General features: G+C 35.5%; 1 protein-coding gene across 1 annotated transcript; it reads left to right on the top strand.

Annotated features, from left to right (window-relative positions):
- The first annotated feature begins 19,450 nt into the window (after positions 1-19,450).
- On the top strand, positions 19,451-21,057 carry LOC131067902 ((R,S)-reticuline 7-O-methyltransferase-like). The gene is made up of 3 exons (XM_058003066.2): positions 19,451-20,250; positions 20,597-20,661; positions 20,743-21,057. The coding sequence occupies exons 1-3, from the start codon at positions 19,506-19,508 to the stop codon at positions 21,055-21,057; spliced, it is 1,125 nt and encodes a 374-aa protein (XP_057859049.1). The 5' UTR covers positions 19,451-19,505.
- Positions 21,058-22,158: the final 1,101 nt, after the last annotated feature.

The raw sequence follows: 22,158 nt of genomic DNA on the forward strand, positions 1-22,158 counted from the left end.
CATTCTTCTCTATCTAGTCAAGTTCTTCCTCCATTGCCTTGATCCAGTCTTCATCTTTATGTGCCTCTTTGAATGATTTAGGCTCAAATTCAGAGATCATACAAGAAATTTCTCTGACCTTTCTTCTTGTAAGGATTTCTGCATCCTTATCTCCTATGATCTTCTTTAGATCATGATTCAGTTTGACATATCGAGGAATGCTCTTGACTGATTCCTCCTACTTCTCTTCTTCATTCTCATCTTCATCAGTATTAGCATCTACCAGTGAAGGAACACTATTACTGGTACTTGGTTGATTAGAAACGGATTCCCAGAAGGTTACTACCAATCCATCTCTTACTTTCTTACTGTTGGTTTCCTCAAGTTTTCCAGAGTTTTCATCAACTCTAACATTGATGCTTTCCAAAATTCTCTAAGTCCTATTGTTGAAACATTTGAGAGCTTTTCTCTTGGTGGAATATCCTAGGAATATTCCTTCATCACATTTTGCATCGAACTTGCTCTGATGTTCACTCCTCTTGATATAATATTTTCTACCAAACATTCCAAAGTAGCTTACTACTGGTGTCTTATCAGTCCAATACTCATAAGGAGTCTTATCTTTTCCTTTCTTGATGAGTACCCAGTTCATTGTGTATACTGCAGTGCTCACCACTTCTCTCCAAAAGGTGTGAGCAACTTTTCCTTGGATCAACATGGTTCTAGCTGCTTCAACCATAGTCTAACGGTTTCTCTTTGCTAATCCATTCTACTGTGGAGTCCGAGGGGCAGACAGTTGCCTCTTGATGTTGTTCTCTTCACAATATTTGTTGAATTCACTGGAAGTGAACTCTCCTCCTTGATCAGTTCTAAGGCATTTGATTCTTCTACCACTTTCCTTTTCTACCAATGCTCTAAAAGCTTTGAACTTTCCAAAAGCTTCAAACTTATCTTTCAAGAATGTGACCCACATCATTCTTGAGCAATCATCAGTCAGAATCATGAAATACCTATCTCCCTGCACACTCTTAGTTTTCATAGGACCACACAAATCAGTATGCACAAGATCAAGTAAATTATCTGTGGTGAAAGATTTACCTTTGAAAGTTGAGGAAGACATTTTCCCTAGTTGACATTCTCTACACAATGGATTTTTCGGTTTGCTCAGCACCGATAGTCCTCTGACTGCCTTGGTCTTACTGGCCTTCACAATGTTATCAAAGTTTACATGGCAGAGTCTCCTATGCCATATTTAGCTATCATCAAATTTAGCCGTAAGACATGCACTTACATTTACATTTAGCTGAAATAAGTTACCTTTGGTCTGCATATTGGTGGCCATAAATTCACCATTCTTTCCTTTGATTTTGCACACTCCATTTTTGAATTCTAGAATGAGTCCACTATCATTCAGTTGGGAAGTGCTCAATAGATTGTGTCTGAGACCTTCCACCCAATACACATTGTTAGCACTGCTCTTTCCATTCAGAGAGATGGACCCTCTTCCTTTAACCATACATGGTACATCATTACCAAAACGAACCACACCACCATCATATTCTTCCAAAGATAGAAACTTGCTCCAGTCACCAGTCATATGATGAGAACAACCACTATCAATAATCCACTTATTGGAATTATCAAAGCGGGAGACAAGAGCCTTCTTGTCTGACACATCTTCCTTTACTGCAACAAACACAACATCTTCATTTTCTTCATCTTCTGATTCCTCATCTGTGACCCCTTCATCAGCTACTACAAAATAGTTTCTCCGGTTTCCTCCTTTGAATTTCTTGAACCTCTCTAGTCTGTCCTTGTTGTGACCATTAGGACAGTTTATAGCAATATGTCCTATCTGGTTACAAGAAAATAATTTCAAAGGAAGTTTACCTTTGTATTTACCGGTTCCCTTTGGAAGTCTCTTAGCAAGAAGAGCTTCAAATTCCATCAGAATCTCCTCATCATTCATTTCTCTGCTCTATCTTGGTTCACTGCTAGTGCTTACTTCTTTGCCTTTTCTAGATGATGCAGCTAATGCTCTAAAGGCTAATTCAGTCTTCTGCACACTACCATCAAAACCGTTTAGCTCATAAGCAGTCAACTTTGCAATGATGGAGTCTAGGGATACCTTAGTCTCGTCTATTGACCTCAACTCCTGAATAGCTGCAACCCTTATTGCATAGACCTATAACAAGGATCTCAAGACTTTGCTTACAACAGTGGAGTCTTCTATTTTTCCTCCTACACTCTTGATGTCTCCAAAAAGAGTTTTGATTCTTATTCCATATTGTTGAATGGTCTCTCCTTCAACCATCTGCATGTCTTCAAACTTACCCCTAAGGATTTCTTCTTTAGCCTCTTTTACATGCTCATCTTCACCATAGATATTTTCAAGAGTATCCCATACTTCTTTGGGATTTACTTTATCTTGGACATCAATAAACTCAATGTCAGATAAACTACTAATTAGGGCTTCCATGACTTACCCATTCTCCTGCATCTTTCTCTTTTGGTCATCGGTAAGAGTACTGGTAGGGGCAACATAAGCATTCTCAACATAGTTCTACTGTTGAGCACCCATGCTTCTGATGCATATCTTCATTCTATCCTTCCATACTTTGAAGTTATCTCTATTGAAGTTTGGACCTTCCCTCTTCATCATTACAATAGGATCTTTCCCTCAAGCGGTTAAGCTTACAACACAGAGGACCTGGAAGTTGCTCCAATACCAATTAATAACTCAATGAGGAATGGTGAGTACTAAACCAGTACTGAGAGGGGGGGGTGAATCAGTACAGATAAAAACACTTTCTTGAAATTGGTTAGACAACAAACACTACAAATGACTGGCAAATAGTAATGCTGGTCTGAAATAGAGTACAACCAGTAAAGCTAAGAATGACTGTGACAAGCATTAACTGGTTAATTACTTAGCTTTCCACTCATCCTAGTACTATACTTCCATTTCACCCTTATGCATAAACAAGTAATCAATCATCAGAAATATAATAACAGCTAATTCAGCATGATTTACCTTCAGACACAAACCACTTAAAACATCACATGAAAATCACCACATATGACACACAAATTTTTTTCATGTGGAAACCCAACTAGGAAAAACCACGGTGGGGATGAATACCCACAAGGTGTTTGAACTCTTTAGAAGTTCACTCTATTAGGAGCCTAGTCCGGTTAAAGACTTATTACAACAGGTTTTGTTAGGAACTGATCCTGCTAGGGATCACCTAGTTAAGGGATGGCTAAAATACCCAGTTAAGGGTTAAACCCTGTTAAAGATTACCTTGTTAGAGGATTTCAAGAACTCAATGAATTTGGGTCACCCTGTTAAAGGATTTATAGTAAGCTTGTTAGAGCTACCCTATTAAGGGATTTTACAACTATTGAGGTTGTTAGAGATCAATAGGTATTACAATGATCTGGTAACAACACTCAATGCCAATGCAGATCCACTTTAGTTCTTCTTCTCTTTCTACACTCACACTCTATAGGTATCAATCCTCTTATCTGGTCTAGCAAGAATCATCTATCTCTGCACTTAGATACATACACCACTTTTTCCAGCAACTTCAGAAAGAAGCACAACATCAACCTTATAGGAAACAGATAAGTCGGTAGCATAAACCCTAAACCTTAAAATTTTTAAGTTAAGCAATTCAAATGGTTCAATCCTGACCATTGAGAATATTGCATTAAATGCAACAGTCTTGAACCGGTCTCAAGACATTCTCCATCGTTTGTTCTCCACCGCATCCATGGCGGCTAATAACCCATCATGCGTTTTCACAATTTATAGACTTCGCACATTCTCGAGGTAGATAGGAGCAATCTCCTTCATGCAAGATCCTTCACGTGCACAAGGCTGACATGGAAACACAATCTATTCTTCATTACAATGCTAACTCATCACACAATGTCATCGGTTGAGTCACATAGGCTTGGAACACATCAATCGGAAACCCTGAAGTTGAGACTACCAACTGGTAGTCATAACCAGTTTTCATGTACCAGTTCCCATACCAACATACCAGTTCACCATTATACCACTTCACTTTAGCACATATACCAGTTCACAATCATATCGGTTCTCTTGCCAATTGCAAACTTCAATATACCGGTTCACTCTTCAGTATATTGACATCAATGACAACATACAATGTCATCATGTCTTCATACTACCGGTTCACATAATACCAACAAAATCATCCTATGGTTGCTTAGGTATGGTTAATGGCTGATATAATGTTGTGTTCTAACTCCTCCCTTTGGTAGATTGGCAAACTTGACATCTTTGCATATTTTTTTTAAATTCTACCTTCAACCTTGGCCAATAATATATTTCGCTAAGTGGTGTCATGGTTTTATTAGCTCTAAAATGTCTAACTAAACCTCCATAATGCTTTTCTATTATTAAATTCCACCTCATTGACCCTTGTGGTATACATAACTATTGTCCTTCGAATAATAGTCCATCTTGTATGAAGTAATCCATCCAAGGTGTCTTGTCCATGGTAGTTGGCTCCATATAAGTTGTCCATGCATCCTTAAAGTCTAAATCATCTTTGTATAACCCTTCTATAGTATAAAATCCAACTACTTCAGACCTTATTTTAGTTAAGAGTGCTACTCTTCTAGTCAATCCATCTGCTATCTTGTTAGAACTTCCACATTGATTCATGAGAATAAAAGTATACCCTGTAGGAACTCAACCCACTTCATATGTCATCAATTAAGTTTGTTTGACTATTAATAAATTGCAAAGCAAGATGATCTATGCAAATAATGAACTCCTTAGGAACTAAATAATGACATTGCTTCTTTAAGGCTTGCACAATGGCATAAAATTCTTGGTCATAAACGAAATACTTCTTATTGGCATCATTGATTTTTTCACTAAAATATGCAATAGGTCTACCCTCTTGACTAAGAACTTCTCCTATGGCTACACCACTTAAATCATAATCTACTTGGAACACTTTGAAAATATCTCGTAATGTGAATATCGATTGCTTAGTTACTTTCTTCTTCAAGAGCTCAATATTCGTATTTCTTGATGTTGTCTACTTAAATTCTATTTTATCTCCCCATATGATTTCAGTTATGGGTGCACATATCCCACAATGTTTTTGAATAAATCTTCTATAGAAACTTGCCAACCCATGCAAACTTCTAGCATCATGCACACTCCTAGGCATTAGTCACTCTATTATGGTGTGTACCTATTTTGGAACCATTTGCAGATCTTGTGGTGAACTGACATATCCCAAATAAACCAATTTCTCCTTCATTAAACTATACTTCTTTAAATTTATCAGTAGCTTGTCCTCTTTGATTCTTTGTAGGACCTTCCTAATATGCACTAGATGTTCTTCTTTTATACTGCTTAAAATTACAATCATCAAGATAAATAATCACAAATTTTCCTAAATCTGGTCTGACCAGTTGGTTCATCTACCACATAAAGGTACTCAATGTATTTGTTAATCCAAATGGAATTAATAATCATTCATATAACCCTTTTTTGGTGTTAAAAGTTATCTTCCACTCATCACCCTCTCTTATCCTAATTTGGTGACATCCACTTTTCAAATCAATTTTAGTAAAATATTTAGCCTTCCCCAAATAGTCCTTTAAATCATCCATTCTATGCCAAGGAAACATATACCTAATAGTTATTTTGTTGGTGGATCTGGAGTGTGTTCACATCCTCCACTCACCATCCTTCTTTCGCGCTACACGGCTAGAATTTCACATGGGCTAAGATACTCTCGAATTAGTCCTCTTTTTAATAGTTCTTGTACTTGCTCGTTAACTTCTTCATTTTTTTCTAGTGGAGATTTGTATGCAAATTTATTGGGTAAGCTTACCCCCATGATCAAATCAATATGATGACTTATGCTCCGCATAGGTGTTAGTCCTTCTAGTAACTCTTTGTACATAATCTCTCTATATTCTTCCAATGGCTCCTTTACTTCTACAAGCATGTCACTGTTATCATTTGTTGCACCCACCTACAACACCTTTGGAACTATTGAAAGACATAATTTCTCATATTTAATCTCCTTCACAAATTGTTTTCCTATTACAAATAGTGTCCTTGGACAATTTTTGTAATAGGAAAATAGTTTGTGAAGGAGATTAAATATGAGAAATTATGTCTTTCAATAGGTCCAAAGGTGTTGTAGGTGGGTGCAACAAATGATAACAGTGACATGCTTGTAGAAGTAAAGGAGCCATTGGAAGAATATAGAGAGATTATGTACAAAGAGTTACTAGAAGGACTAACACCTATGCGGAGCATAAGTCATCATATTGATTTGATCGTGGGGGCAAGCTTACCCAATAAATTTGCATACAAATCTCCACTAGAAAAAAATGAAGAAGTTAACGAGCAAGTACAAGAACTATTAAAAAGAGGACTAATTCGTGAGTATCTTAGCCCATGTCTTCCTCTTTAGTTACCAATGGCGTAAGGGTATGTTTCCTTCCATTTTTCTCCAGTGTATAAGTTTTTTATCTCCTATTATGGATTGCCTTCCTATCAAACCACCATGGCCTCCCTAAGAGAAAATGACATGCATCCATTGGAATGATGTCACACTACACCTCATCTTCATAACACCCTATTCAAAAAGATCAGTAAGCATTATTGATCAACTAGTACTTAGTGCCCCTTTTGTAGCCATGACACCTTGTAAGGTGTAGGATGAGTTGTCCTCTTTATCCCCAACTTATCTACCATTTTAATTGAAACCAAATTACCAATGCTCCAACTATCTATCATTACCTTGTATCATTTTCCACCCTCTTTACATAATGTTCTAAACAAACTCTTTCTTTAGATAGGTTCGTCTTCTCTTTCTGTTGGCTTCAATAGTGTCCTCTTTATCATAAGGGCTTCTCCCCTCTCAGGTTCATTAGGTTGGCTAAATGACCACATGGATTCACTTTCTCATTTGGCTATATGCGCACTTGAAATTGCTACTCTATTTCATCCTTATGGCCTACGTCAAGGGCATTCATAAAATCTATGGCCTAACTGCCCACATGTGAAATATGTGCCTTGGAAACCTCTATCTTTGCCTCTTCCATATCCACCTCTACCTTTCATTGGATATGGTCTTGATCTTGTTTCATCCTTCTCTTTTTGAACCTTTGAAGGATTGCCCTACTTGGCACAAAACTATGTCATGTTTCAAACCAACTTATTAGAACAAGTGAATTTAAGTAATTCTAACTAAAAAATAATTTTAGTTAAAAATATGGTCTATAGAGATTCATTCTAGCTATATTATATATGGGCCACAACTTTTCCACTTGGAATTGTCTACTAAATGCATGTTTTATACCACTTTGGGTCTAATTACTAATCATTTTTTTGTTTTTAAAAAACACTACGTTTCAACAATTCCTACTCTTATAAATAATATATTTTTTGAAATGTAAAATTACCATTTTATAGATCTGTAAGTGAATTTTCCAAATATGTCTTTAAAAATTTTAATTAATTTCTATATTTTATATTTTATTTTTATTGAAAGTACGTCATCAAGACTAAAATATATGGTTGATTATCTTGTAAAGGAAAAATACCAAAATTTATTTAATAAATTCATTAGAGAAAAGAGTTTATGTCAAGATGATATAATTTTTTTCTAATTTGGATAAATAATTAAGAATAATGATGATGCCAAATGAAAAGAGCTATATTTTAGTACACGCAACTTTTCAAATTTATTGAAAAAATATATATATATATATATACATAAAAAATAGTTAAAAATATATTTTTGCACTAAAGTTACAAGTTATCAATATACAAAAAAAAAAATCAAGGAAAAAAGGTAAAATTTACTATATAAAGTGTGACGTCTTGTGTGACTTCAATTCGAGAATTTTATCAGCAACTAAATTATACTGTTTACTTTACAAGAAAGTATATTCAAATAAATTTTAAAACTTTTAAAAAAATTATAAACATAAAATATACAAAAAGATATACATTTTATTACTTTACGTCATTTCAAAATTCAAAAGATATATTTCCCTTTCTATTTATTCAATTTAAAAAGTTGAATCAACATTTGCCATTTCCTTTATAAAAGTGTGACATGGCTTTGTGCTTTTACCTCCCCTTCCTTTACTAATTCCACCTCTGCCTTTGGTTGTCCCTTGCTTTCTTGCCAATTTCTCCTCTGCCTTGAGTGGATATTAGTATGATTCTTTCATAGTTTGTAGCCTCATCATGCTTAGCTCAAATTGAATATTCATCCTCTATCTATTAATATATCTAGCAACCTGCAACATGTTCCTTCATTTTGGTTTGCGCAATATTCACCCTCTTAGGATCCCCTACTTCATCAAAATCAAAATATTCCTCTAATTTTTTTATCCAATCAATTAGTTCATTTGGTTCTAAACTTCTTAAGAATCTTGGCAAATCCATTTCTCCGTCTGCATTCACACCTTCTTGTCCTGGAATTGCTACTGCTTTATCTTCATTGTAAATATATTCATTTTCTTAGCCCCTCCTCATTCCACCTTCTAGTGCATCCATCCTTGCTTGCACACCTCTAAGTGCCTCCAATACATCATCCATCCTCTCTGTTACTTCTACCTCTACCATTCTCCTCCTCAATGGCATCTTGCTTTCACTACACCCACAATTACTACACACAATGGTTTCACTACACCTCAATAGCACTCAAATCTCCCTTCGTAGAGATGTATTTGGGATTTGTTACCAAGGTGATGGCACCCACCCAACATAGGTGCCCCAAAAAACTAACCAAAATGGAGAAATATTTGTTGTCAGTTATAAAATTTTGATACAAGCACCTAATTTATACACTAGCATTAAAAAAGATCCCACATTGTCAAGCACATGCACACATTTCTTCCATTGAGAGCCAAAAACTAAGATAATAACCATGCATAAAACATACACAACTCAAGATTACAAACATGTACTTTTTTTTAGAGAAAGATTATATTACTTTGCATAAAAAATGTAGTTATTTATATACATTTTCAATACATCCCCTAATTTCAATGACCAAATCTACACTATTGGCAATTGACACTCAATTAATTGGTTTCACTATGTTGTCATTGATGGAAACATGGTATCTTGTTTCAAATTCATATTTTGATTCACTTGTGTATCGGCAACCACTTCATAGACACTACACCAACATCGGCACCAGCAGGATAGAAGGATTTCTTTCGTTACTGGCAATGAAGGTCGACATGGTTTATAATAAGGTTATTGGTATTGGAGGCTGACATCTCTTAGATCTAGCATCGACAATTGTTTTTGATATTCATGTATTTATGTTATCTAGCCGACATGTATACTGATATTGTAATTATCTTTGTAAGCCGACATAAGACATGATAAGTTGTATAGGGTATATAGGTCAGATGGATTAGATCATTTTGATATCGATATGGTAATGGTAATGGTAAGGGTAATGGAAATGTAATGGAGATGTGGATGTGATATGATGTTAAGGTTACTCCAACAAAGCGTTTAGGGTTTCAAATTGGAACAAATAGAGCTTAACCGGAACTATACTTAGGCATAGAAGATGCTATCTTTTGCAATTCAACACTTCTTTGGATTGTAGTATGGATTTATATGTAGTCAGTGAGGCTCCTTTTGTGGCTGAGAAATTTCCTCTAGGCTGTAAGCCTTCCTGCAAATGCAAGCCCCTTATATTTTGTAAAATCTCTTCATATGGCCAATGGATTGATATTCTGGGTCACAAATCCCATCGTGGCTTTTACTCTTTGAGGTTTTCCATGTATAATTTATTAGTTGCTTTACTTCTTTCAATTTTGTATGTACCAGTATACCGGTTGGTATATGCATGTTTTAATAAGGCTAAAATTGAACTTCTTCTATAGCATTGATTCACCCCCCCTCACAAGGTTAGTGAATTCTAACAATTGGTATTAGAGCCTTGTGCCTCGGAGGAAGTGTAACAGCTTGAGTAAGATCCAGAATCCAGAATCCATGGACATGGGCTTGGAGAAGCAACTTGAGATGGAAATTGAAGATTATGATGTTGAAAGGTTAAAGAACTTAAAGATACAAGATCAATTGAATTCTGCTAAGGAATTCACTCTTGTCCTATAGGAGAGGCTATCATCTATTCAAGCTAGGAGAAAGGAACTTTTGCAAAATTAAGATGATAAAGAGAAAGATGCCCTTAATGAACAATGTCAAAAATTGAGTTAGGAGAACATGGTTATGAGAAATGAAATGCAAGCTATAACTATGAGAATGTCTAAGGAGATTGAGGACCAGAAGAAAAGGAAGAAAATCTTGTTGTATCCCTAAAGAAAAAATTTGAAGAATGTGGTAGGTTGGCTCATTAGAATGATATGTTGAGAACTGATTTAGTACAATCCCTGAGTAATGAACAAGAGCTTGAGAGACAAATGATAATTTTGAGAGATGATCTAACTACTGCAAATGAGTATAAAGAAAAATTCAAGATTAGTTCAGCATAACTAGATGAGTTGTTGAAGAGATAGGTAGATTGGAGATTCCAATGGACTTGGATTTGAACAAGGACAGTGTTTTGATACTGCTAATGAAGATCAAAACCATAAGGCATAGATAAGGTAGTACAATGCTTATAAATTTAATGGTAGATGTTTTGTTTGCAATAGATTTGGTCACATGGCTAGGCAATGTAGAATAAGAGCAAATCAAAACCCTAATTCTACTCCTAGTGAATGTTTTAAAGGTAATAAGTATGGACATACGATGAAAGATTGCAGAATGAATGTAAAATGCTATCCATGTGGAAAATTTGGACATATGGCTAATTAGTGCAAGTCAAGCAATTATACTAGTTTTAGCAAAGCAATTCAAAAGAACAATGTTACATGTTATGCATGTAATGAGGTTGGACATATTTCTAAATTCTATAGAAGTAGAAATCCACCGATTGGTAATGGAGGATCAAATGAGAAAGGGAAAGAAAAGGTTAGTGAAATCTGGCAAGATCATACACAAAGATGGGTTAGGAAGACTGGAGAACAATCAATAGATGGGAATGCATCGGTTACTTATCTGGTAGAGGAGGTTGCTCCTGCACCTTTAGGTAGCTCTTTTGCTAAATGAGGCAAGCTCCTTAGGGGTAGGAAAAATTCATGAAGATATCGCATATGCCTCGAGAAGAGGTTCTGGAAGATGTTCTTGACATTGGAGATCCCTATTTGTCATGGATGTGTTTTGTTCGAGATCCAGTATCTTTCACTGGCAGTCATTGATGTCAATGAAATATTAGGGTTTTTCTTGGAGGATATAAGGTTGAATTCACTTCATTTTTTATCACCTTGCATTCAGAGTGATCAAAGGATATTTAGTGTGATCAAATATCTTCTTGATTGATTTCACCGCCGACTGGAAGAACTTGTTAAGGGTTTTCACTAGAAGCGATCAACAGGTATTTTTCTTTAATCATGGAAGCGGGATCATCATCTATTCCTATCTTTGTTGCCAATCCGACTTTTGTAGAGATCAAGAACCGTCCCAAGCCAATTTTCACGCGGTATCCACATGTGGCTACCCTGGAAGATTCGGTTGGAGCAGTTTCCAGTGATCCAGAGGGAGTTGTTTATGTCGAACATGTTAGGGAATACATACATTGTCACATTGAGGATTTGGGGATATCTAATATAAAAAGCATGTACATGAGCGACCTAATTAGAGATTCTAGAAAGATTAAACTAGCATACAAGAACATTGAAGACTTAAGGTTTACCATCATTCTGGACATTCTGGAATTTGAAGATGAAATCATTAGGTATATTTTGAGCATAGTACATGGAGATTTTATTTGGTTGGATAGACCTTACAAGATCACCAAGGAAGCCATCGGGGAAATCACTAGTTTACCATAGGTTGGGCAACGTCTAGACAAGAAGCTATCTAATGATTATGTCAACAAAATTACTAGCACAACATCTAACAGGAGATCCATGAGAATAAGCACTATTACCGACATAGACATCAGATTTGGTAGCATGATCATCAGTTATAAGGTAACTCAGTCAACTGACTTAATTCTGTTTCTAGCTCCTGCATTTTTGTAGCTTACAAAATGATGAGAGAAAATGAGAAATTAGATCTATGTGGTTGGATGTTAGATGAGTTATTAATAAACCAAGGAAAGATTAAAGGTGAAAAGAAAGGGACTTTCCAATATGGAAACTTAATTGTCTGCTTAATATTATTTTTCATGAATGACACTCCTGGTTTTGGGAAGAGGCAATGGGCATTTGATATCCTGGTAGGGAGACAATTGAAACAACCAATTGCTACCCTAGGCAGTCAAGGAGATGATAAAGTATGGGGATATTTTAAGGGATTCCATAAGTCTATGAAATCTAGGGAAAGGGTTCCTAAGCATATTGTTGAGAAATATTCAGCTGACATATGTTTCATAGTGAAGAAAGATGAAACACTTATGGAAGCGGTTAAGCCCCAGAAGATTTGGATTGAGGAAATGGGCTATGAAGTTGATGCATAGATCCTTGAGGCTTATGCAAAAATGTTGATTGATGCACCTATTGATGAGGCTGAGAAGCCCTGTGGTACTGCTAAACAAAAAACACAAGAGGTTGAAATAGAGTTCAACTGGAACAAGAGAGAGAAACACGAAGGAAAGGCAAGCAAGTTTGTTGAGAAGATTTCACAAGACATCAAAGCATCAATTGATGTTGTCCCGGAGAATGGCAGGAAGAGGAAGGAACTAGAAGTGTTCATTGGGACTATCACAACAGAGTCTGAATCTGAGGATGACACACCCCTAGCATTAAAAAGGGTTGCAAGGAAGAAAACAAAGGAAACCAAGGTAGATGCTAAAAACAAATTGGTTAGGAAAGTTACATTCAAAATATCGGCATAGAAGCAAGAACCAAAAGCAACACCTTCAGCTCCATCCAGTATTGCAAAAAGGAAGAAGAAGAATGACATTGATACGGCTATTCAATCTGGTAATGTTCCACCAAAAACTTGTGTAGAATTAGTTGATGAAATAACTAAGGGTGGCATGTTAAAAATGTACATTTTTACTATGATCGTTTAGAGAATGATGGACAAAGAGAGGTAGAGGAAGAAGTATTGTTATATTTGGGTATTTATAAGAAAGCCTTAATAGAAATTGAAGATCAAATACTAGCAGAATTGTATGATATGTTAGATGCTAGGAGACTATCGCCAATGCAAGAAAACAAACACATAAAAATTCAAGAGTTTTTATCTATTTGTGTTTCTATTACTCCAAAGGAAATGGATAGGACACTTGAGGTGGTAGATTGAAAATTCTTTAACAACAAACATAGAATAAATAGTCTGACGCTAGGAAGGGCAAATGAGATAATAAAGGAGGCCAACAAGACATGGGTTAAGTTCTTTGGAGAGAACCGAGGTTTCTTTACTTCACCAGAATCAAAGACAGACACTGCAGACACCCTGGTTGAAGGAAAAGGAAAGGGTATTATGGTTACTTCACCCTCAATTTTGAAAAACGTTAAGATAGTGGAAGTTGAGCCCCGGGTAGATACAAGTGTACAGACAAATGTCGAGATACCGACAAATACAGAGAGTGAAAAGGTTGATAATGTACAAGACACTAATATTGAGGATAATAGTCCTCCAGATATAAATGTACAAGTTGAGGTTACAGTTCCTACAGGGGAACCGACAGTTACAAAGACTGCACCAAGTGGTGAAGCCACCAAAGCAAGTGAGGAAGCTTTAAAGGATAAATCATCAGAGGAGAAGAAAGGGGAATCCAACAGGGAAGCAGTAGTAGGTCCATCATTGTTGTCAATTGACACCTCATGTGATGTAAAGAAAAACATAACCAAGATGAGTCATACTAAACTCATGATGATGGCTGCACAAAAATTAATGAAGGAGGGATCTATGGATAAAGGGATTATTGATCAATCAATAACCATTTTACATAGACTAGTCCCAGAGTGTAAGATTAATAGGGACGCAAGCGCATATGGCAAGCTTAAGACAATTACTAAGCACATTTTAAAGGATTTTCAATCCTTGCAGCAAATTTCAAATAGGCAAGCACTGGAGAGGTTCACACAAGCTAAAAGAGTTGCATTTGATTAGGTGATTGAGTCTGAGAAGGAGAAGATTGATGAAAAACTGAAACTGATAGATAATTCTTTGAAACAGTGTACAAATATTTATAGGGTATGTTGTAACACAGATATACTTGCAATTAATGTGGATAAGAAGATAACGGAATTTCAGGAGAAAATTGCAAGTATAGATAATTCTTTTGATAGATTGACATCATTGACTATATCCTTTGATGGTCAAATTTAATTTTGGAAACCCCAATTTTTGTTCTTGAGAAGGAAAAAGAAAAAATCATAAGAAGATCCAGAACTCTGAGAGGCTTGGTGAGTCCCCGGTTGGATTCACTCAATGTACATAAGAAGGAGTGTATGGATATGGTTGGAAAGCCCACACCCATAGAGATAAGTGAGAAAGAGTCATTTGCACATATGGTAAATGGACTTGTATCTATTTCTGGCACTTTCAAATCTTGTTGAGATACCTATCTTGAGCTATTGGAGAAGGCTTATCCAAAAAATTTCAAATTTGTTAAGCTTCGATAAGATATTTTGGGGATATTCATTGTACAATTTTTGGATCTTTGACATTCTTTTTAGAACTTTTGATGGCATTGATGTCAAAGGGAGAGTGATATACATGTGAAAAAAGATAAAGAGGAGTTGTATACATTAGGGGGAGAAATGAAGTATGGAGTATTTTGCATTGATGAATATTCAACTCAAGAGGAGCAGGCAGGATGAAACTGGCAGATGAAACCATGACCATTTTTCACATGAGTGTTGCCATCAATGCCAAAGGGGGAGATTGTTGCCAATTGATACTCAATTGGTTGGTTTCACTATGTTTTCATTGATGGAAACATGGTATCTTGTTCCAACTTCATGTTTTGGTTCACTTGTGTACCGGTAGGCACTTCACAGATATTACACCGATAGTGGCACTGGTAGGATAGAAGGATTTATTTGGTTACCAGCAATGAAGGCCGACATGATTTATAATAAGGTTATTGGTATTGGAGGCCGACATCTCTTGGATCTGGCACTAGCAATTGTTTTTGATATTCATGTATTTATGTTATCTAGCTGACATGTACATTGATATTGTAATTATCTTTGTAAGCCGACATAAGGCATGATAAGTTGTATAGGGTATATAGGTCAAATGGATTAGATCATTTAGATATCGATATGGTAATGGTAATGATAATGGAAATGTAATGGAGATGTGGATGTGATATGATGTGAAATGTATCAGAGAGATTATGTATGTGAGGATATTTATGTAAGGGTTGTTCCGGCAAAGGGTTTAGGGTTTCAAACTAGAACAGACAAAGCTTAACCGAAACTTTACTCTGGCATAGAAGATGTTATGTTTTGTAGTTCAACACTTCTCTGGATTGTAATATGGATTTATATGTAGTCAGTGAGGCTCCTTTTGTAATTCAATAGTGTGTTGTAAGTTGTAAGCCTTCTTGCAAGTGCAAGCCCCTTATATTTTGTAATATCTCTTCATATGGCCAGTGGATTGATATTGTGGGTCATAAATCCCACCGTGATTTTTCCTCTTTGAGGTTTTCCACATATAACTATGTGTGTTATGGTTTTTATTTATGTGATTGGCTTATTGGTTGCTTTACTTCTTTCAATTATGTATGCATTGGTATACCGGTTGGTATATGCATGTTTTAATAAAGCTAAAATTGAACTTTCTGGTATAACACTGATTCACTCCCCCCTCTTAGTGTTATTGGATTCCAACATACACTTCTTTGTTCTCTCTGTTTGCTCATGTATTCTCCCTACTCCTTGCTTTGTATCCTAGTGATCTTTAGTTTCTCCTTCATTCTTGTTTGATGGGTTCTTTCTGGCTACTACTGCTTTGAGTCAGCTATGCTCTGTTCTTCCTTATTCTCCTCTCTAATTATTATTTTTCTCTGTCTTCACAAAACCAAAATCCCCAAAAATTTTGGAAAATTCCAAAAAATGTTGTCCAAAACTGCTGCAATCTCACCAAAATCCCTCATAAATGCTTTCCATTTTATTTTCTGGCTAAAACTACTGCAATCTCACCAAGACCCCTCATAAATGCTTTCCATTTTATTTTCTAGACTTAAAACTCCCACTCAGGATCATTTCTTTAGCATTTCTCCTAACTGCAACTTATTTATGAGTTTGTGCAAGTGTGTTTGCAACTTAATTAAAAAACCCAAAATAAATCAGATGTTAAAATAAAACTCCTATCATATGGTTGTAGGTGAGGAGTCAACCAAATGATCTATGTTATGATGCCCTTGCATCACTATTTGACATCAAATGTGACACACTAGACATTACAAAGTTACGAACCCTTGCCCATGAATAATACAAAACCCTTTGTACAAACCCTCAAAAAAGATTTGACCTATAGCTACCATTGTTCAACCAGATTGTTCGCCCAACTTACAAAACCCACTTTCACAATCCAAAAAATCCTCTTTCACAGTCTGAAACAAGAATGGAAATCATGCAAAAGATGTCGCATTAATACACATACCTCAAAAAAAATATGAGACTGCCATGGGTAAAATCCTCACCGCCCATGAACACCCACAAATTCTCTATAAAAACCAACCCACCCATGAACACTGCACACTACAATTACACAAAACAATCTCACATTAGCCCCTCACATTATAGAAAGTTTGCAAAGAATAGTCCCATTGCATGAAACAATGACCCAAAAAAGAGGTTTTTATAAAAAACACTTACATTGAACAAGGTTTCTTTACAAAAGGCCACCCAATTTCATAACTCAACCTTTTATGACACTCATGACCAGAGTGTAGTCACACAAATCTGTCCATTTTAATTAAATGAATATTTCGTATTTATTTGATTAAAAATCCTCTAGCCATCAATTAATTAAATTAATATTTAGTTAATTCATCTCCAAACATTCTTCTATTAATTAAATAAATTATTCAATTTATTTTAATTAATTCATTAAATCAAATTTCATTCAATTAATTAAATAAAATCTATTTATTTAATTAAATCCCCCTATTCCTCTTTTAAATAAATTAAATAAAACATTTATTTAAATCATTATCCCCACCCCACTTGCATTTTCCTACAAATGCAACTTGCACACATTTTGAAATAAATGAATTTTTATTTTAATAAAATCCTATTTTCCCTCACCCACCAAATCCACTTGCAAAATCTAATCCCCTTCTAGATTCTTCTAACCCCTTCCTAATTAGCCTAATCCATCCCCTAATTATTGTCACATTCCTAAGCAAAATGGAGTCACTTCTCAAATGGCCCAAAGTCTTGGATAACCATTGAAGGTTTTCAACCTTCAACCACCAAAAACCCCAAAGTCTTTGAAAACCATTAAAGGCTTCCAACTTTCAACCACTTAATCCACAAAGTCTCCAATAACCATTAATGGTTAACCCAAACTCTCCCACATGGTTAAAGCATTTGTTTTGACTCAACCTCTATCCAACCACAAAGGTCTCATCAAGCATTTAATGCTTTGACCATGATTATCTCTTAATCATTTGCACAAAGGTTTATCCTTGGATTAACTCCTAATCCAGTGGGTAATCCTAATTTAGGCTTGACTCTTAGCCTTTAGATAACCATGAGGTCTTCTCAGGCCTTTAATGCCTCCAACCTCTTCTCTCAACCCAATCCTGTGTTGACACTTGTCACCATTTCATTGGTGCAAATTGTGCACATGGATCCCCAACTTTCAAGCTTGACCCTTGATTAAACCCTTCAATCCTGGCCATCCATTGCTCCATTTTCCTATAAATAGAGCCCATTCCTTCATAATCCAAATCCTGAAAACTTGTATGCATTTAGACTATAGACATTTTAGAGAGCATTTTAGCATAAACAATCTAAATCTTGTCTTTTTGGTAAAATACTTCATTTTAGCATTAAAATAGCTTTTTATTTCACATTTAGAGCTATTCTATAAATCTCAATCCTCCATAAGCATCCATAGTGCAAAAAGCTGCTGAGAGCTACACTATTTTGGAACTTGGAGAGGAGAGGAACAAGGGAGAAGAAGCTAGGAGTATGTTAGGAGGTATTTGGAGATGCCTCATCATGTTTGCTTTGATAGTTAAATATGCTTGCATGCTTTTAGTCTCTCTCTTGGTATGCCTTTTTAGATTAGTTTCCGATTGACTAACGCTAACTTTTTGTGTGTTTTGTGTTGTTTGATCTTGAACTAACAATTGTGTCATTTAGGAGGGCATCACAGAGTATATATGCTTCCACGTCCACGAGCTTAGAGCTCAGCCTTGGACAACCTGGAGAACATGCAAGAAGCATTGGGTTTTACAAACCACAAAAGGCTATAGGTGTCATGTTTTTCTTTTGGTCACCAAAATTGTGACCCTTCAAATAATTTTGCTATTTTAAAATTATCATTACCATCCACCCCTGCATGAAGAAATAACTCAATTCTCTGTTGCTTTTAAAAATTTGTTGGCATTCCCTGGCCGCCTCCAATGGTGTCTATGTCCCCCATGTTTTCTCATAATAAAAACTTGTCTTGCCCCGTCTTGTCATCTATGACCTCCACATAAGATGGTATTCCATGTTATGATAGGTATTATCATGCCATGGTCATGTTGTTTTGTGTGGAAAATAACAAGAACCAATTAAAAACAAAGGCCCATTTTTTAAACAATAATTATTTCCTAAACTCTTTAATTGTAAACAATCATTTAATTTAGAAACAAAGACCCATTTAAAAGCAATTGTTAGTTTCGTAAACTCTTTAATTATCAACAATCACTTAAATTACAAACAAATCTTAACACAGTATAGATTCATTAGAATATACATCTCACGAGCTCTTAATCGCAACCCTTGGATAAGGAGAAAGTATGGCCGTTGGATTTAGGGCGATTTGGTGATAGGGTATCATATTTCTATTCTCCCTTTGAATTGAATGATAGTAGTTTTGTGGACTTTGATGCAATTTTCGTTGAAATAACTTACACATCCAATGCATAGTTGAATGATATTTTGGACTGTTTGAACCGGTGAACAGATTTCGAGAAACGTGCTTGACTCATGGTTCAACTACGGATTGTTTCCAGGCGCACAGATTTGGTAAAACGTACTTGACTCATTGAAGTATGCCTTAATTCATAAATATATTGAATGACGTATACCTTAGTTGAATATCATGAACAGATTTTTTGAGAGACATTCAAGATGAGTAAATTGTTTGAGGGTTTATTTGATTTAGATACCTTGAATATATTTTACAAATTCTAACTGTTACTATTATAAATAGTTGTTCTCATTCTCATTTGTGAACTACATTACGTTTTGATTCAAACAATACATTGTATAGTTTTACTTGCTTCTCAATGGCTCCTCCACCTACAGTTGCAATTCCCCAGGTTTCTGAACAAGAAGCCCAGATCGAGAAGCTAAAACTGTATGACATAATGCTGGGCGCAGCTAAGCCCATGGCTCTCAGAGCTGCTGTTTTGCTGAATATTCCGGACATAATTGCTGAGGCGTCAGGCTCTCTTACCCTAGAAGAAATCGCTGCTAGTATTTCAGCATCTACTGATAGCCCACCTCACATAGAATATCTGTTTCGTCTTCTGAGATTTCTAGCCTCCCAGGAAGTCTTTATTGAGATCCCACACCAGGAGGACTTCAGGCAGACTAAATATGGCCTTACAGGCCTTTCTAAATTACTTGTTAAGGAAACAAGAAAAGGAGGTGTGTCAGTGCAAAACTATGTTCCATATTTGTTGGCATTCAACAATGATAGTACCCTCAAGGGATGGCTTCATCTGCATGAGTCTGTGTTAGAAGGCCGCGGTGCCTTCGATAAGGCTTTTGGTATGAGTTTTTGGGACTACGTTGCAAAGAATCCTGAAACAAACAAGACATTCAACGAGGCCATGTCTTGTGACAGTCGTGCTGTCATGTCTAGTGTTGTGAAGATTTATGAGGAGGGATTTAAGAAGATAAATTCTTTGGTTGATGTTGGGGGAGGTTTGGGCTCTGCCTTGTCCAATATTGTGGAGAATTACAAACACATCAGAGGAATTAATTTTGACTTGCCTCATGTCATTGCTTCTGCACCTCCGGTCGCTGGTAAGGTTGATCTTGCTCAGTTTAAGTTTTTAAATGGATGAACAGTCTTATAAGAGTAGATGTGCTATTCTCAAGAACCTACTAACTCTGTACGCTTAACTAGTCTTAGGTCGTTTTAGTTTTGTTTTAATTACAAAATTAATAATCTTTTTTATATAAATGTGTGAATTTTAAAATTTGTAATAAATTGTTCTTTTCTCATGTGTATTAACACATATAATTATGAAAAATTATTGTTCATTAATATAATATTTTGTGTATCAAAATGACAGTAAGCTAATATGGTCTAGTTCCTAACATTATATGAGTACAATAAGCTAATGTGGGTTGGTGTTTAACATTGTAGGAGTACAACATGTGAGTGGCAATATGTTTGAACATATTCCATCAGCTGATGCAATCTTGATGAAGGTATATAATCTTAGGTTATATTTGTGTCAAATATATAATTTTTAAAGGGTAATTTAAATTCAATTGAAAATGTTATTGCAGTGGGTTTTGCACGATTGGAATGATGATGATTGTGTCAGAGTGTTGAAAAGGTGTTATGAGGCTATACCAAAAAATGGAAAAGTCATAATCGTTGATGCCCTTATTGTTGAAGGGAAAAGAGAGGAAGATAACAAAGAAGAACTTCAAAGGGGTGTGGGACTAGAATTTGATATGGGAATGATGCTATTTTGTACTGGTGGAAAGGAGCGATCAGAGATGGAATTTAAACAAATTATTAGCAAAGCTGGTTTCAAAAGCTACACCATCTTCAAATTGCCATCTATTCAAACCATTATTGAAGTTTCCAAAATCTAAATCAGTATAGTTCAATATTTAAGGTTTTGATCAAAACTATATTATTATTATATAAATAAATTACCATCATCATTTCAAGGAATCGTAAATTCATCACTTTTTTATGGGAGAGACAATTAGTAGTTCTTAGAACTCTTTGGATTGGTTTAGTTTCAAACTACGTTGAGTCACTTGATCTTTCGTTGTTGTTTCTCTTCTTCAATTGTTATGTGAGTGTTCTTGGTTGCTTCTAGCCCATGGGTTATTTGTTATATGATGGTCATTATAGTTATACTTTTTATTAGTTTTGTATAAGGTTTGTGGCCTTTCAAAACTTCTTTTTATCTTTTATAAAAAAATGCTTTTTAGCTGTGCATATATATATTCCCATATGTTTAGTATAGTCATACTCAACTTTTCAAATTTTTATTGAAAATTCATCATATGATATTTTTTTGTTAAAAAAAGTAATAGCACAATAGTATGTTTTACTTTGTTGTTTAAATGAAATGTTCTACTTAATATTTTAACCTATATTTTTACTTTCATAAAATTGATAATAATTTTAAGATAATGTCCACTAATAAATTTTAAGATATATTTGTTTGTGTATATATATCTATAGGTCAGCCGTGGCCAAAGGTGTAATTCCTGTTATCTTAAAATCAAAATAAAAAATAATTACAAAACTAAAATTGAACTCAAATCATGCAGTTAATCAGATACGACATGCCAGAGGAAAATTCATAAATCTGTTCAACCTTGACGTGAGAAAACAAATCACCATATTATCCTATAAACCAACCAAAAGTTCCCTAGAAATTTTGGTCAAGCCCTTCACCAACGCCTATTTCACAGACATCCTCTTAGCAGCCGCTAGATCAAAGATCCTTGCAATGAGGGCGAAATCCGGGAAAACCTCCATTTCGTTTATCTCTTCCATGATTGGCTGTTTCACCCTGTCAGGAAACTTCCCTGATGAGGTCCGCCCCATAATCTGAATGGTATTATTGTAAAAGGTCTGAAACACAATACCATCATGGACGTGGCCATCGCTCCACAATGCCTTCCCAATCACCTGCACAAATGGATTCACAGTCTCCGCCTTGTCATTGGTTTTGA

This window comes from Cryptomeria japonica, chromosome 6 (assembly GCF_030272615.1).
Source record: "Cryptomeria japonica chromosome 6, Sugi_1.0, whole genome shotgun sequence".
Lineage (NCBI taxonomy): Eukaryota > Viridiplantae > Streptophyta > Pinopsida > Cupressales > Cupressaceae > Cryptomeria > Cryptomeria japonica.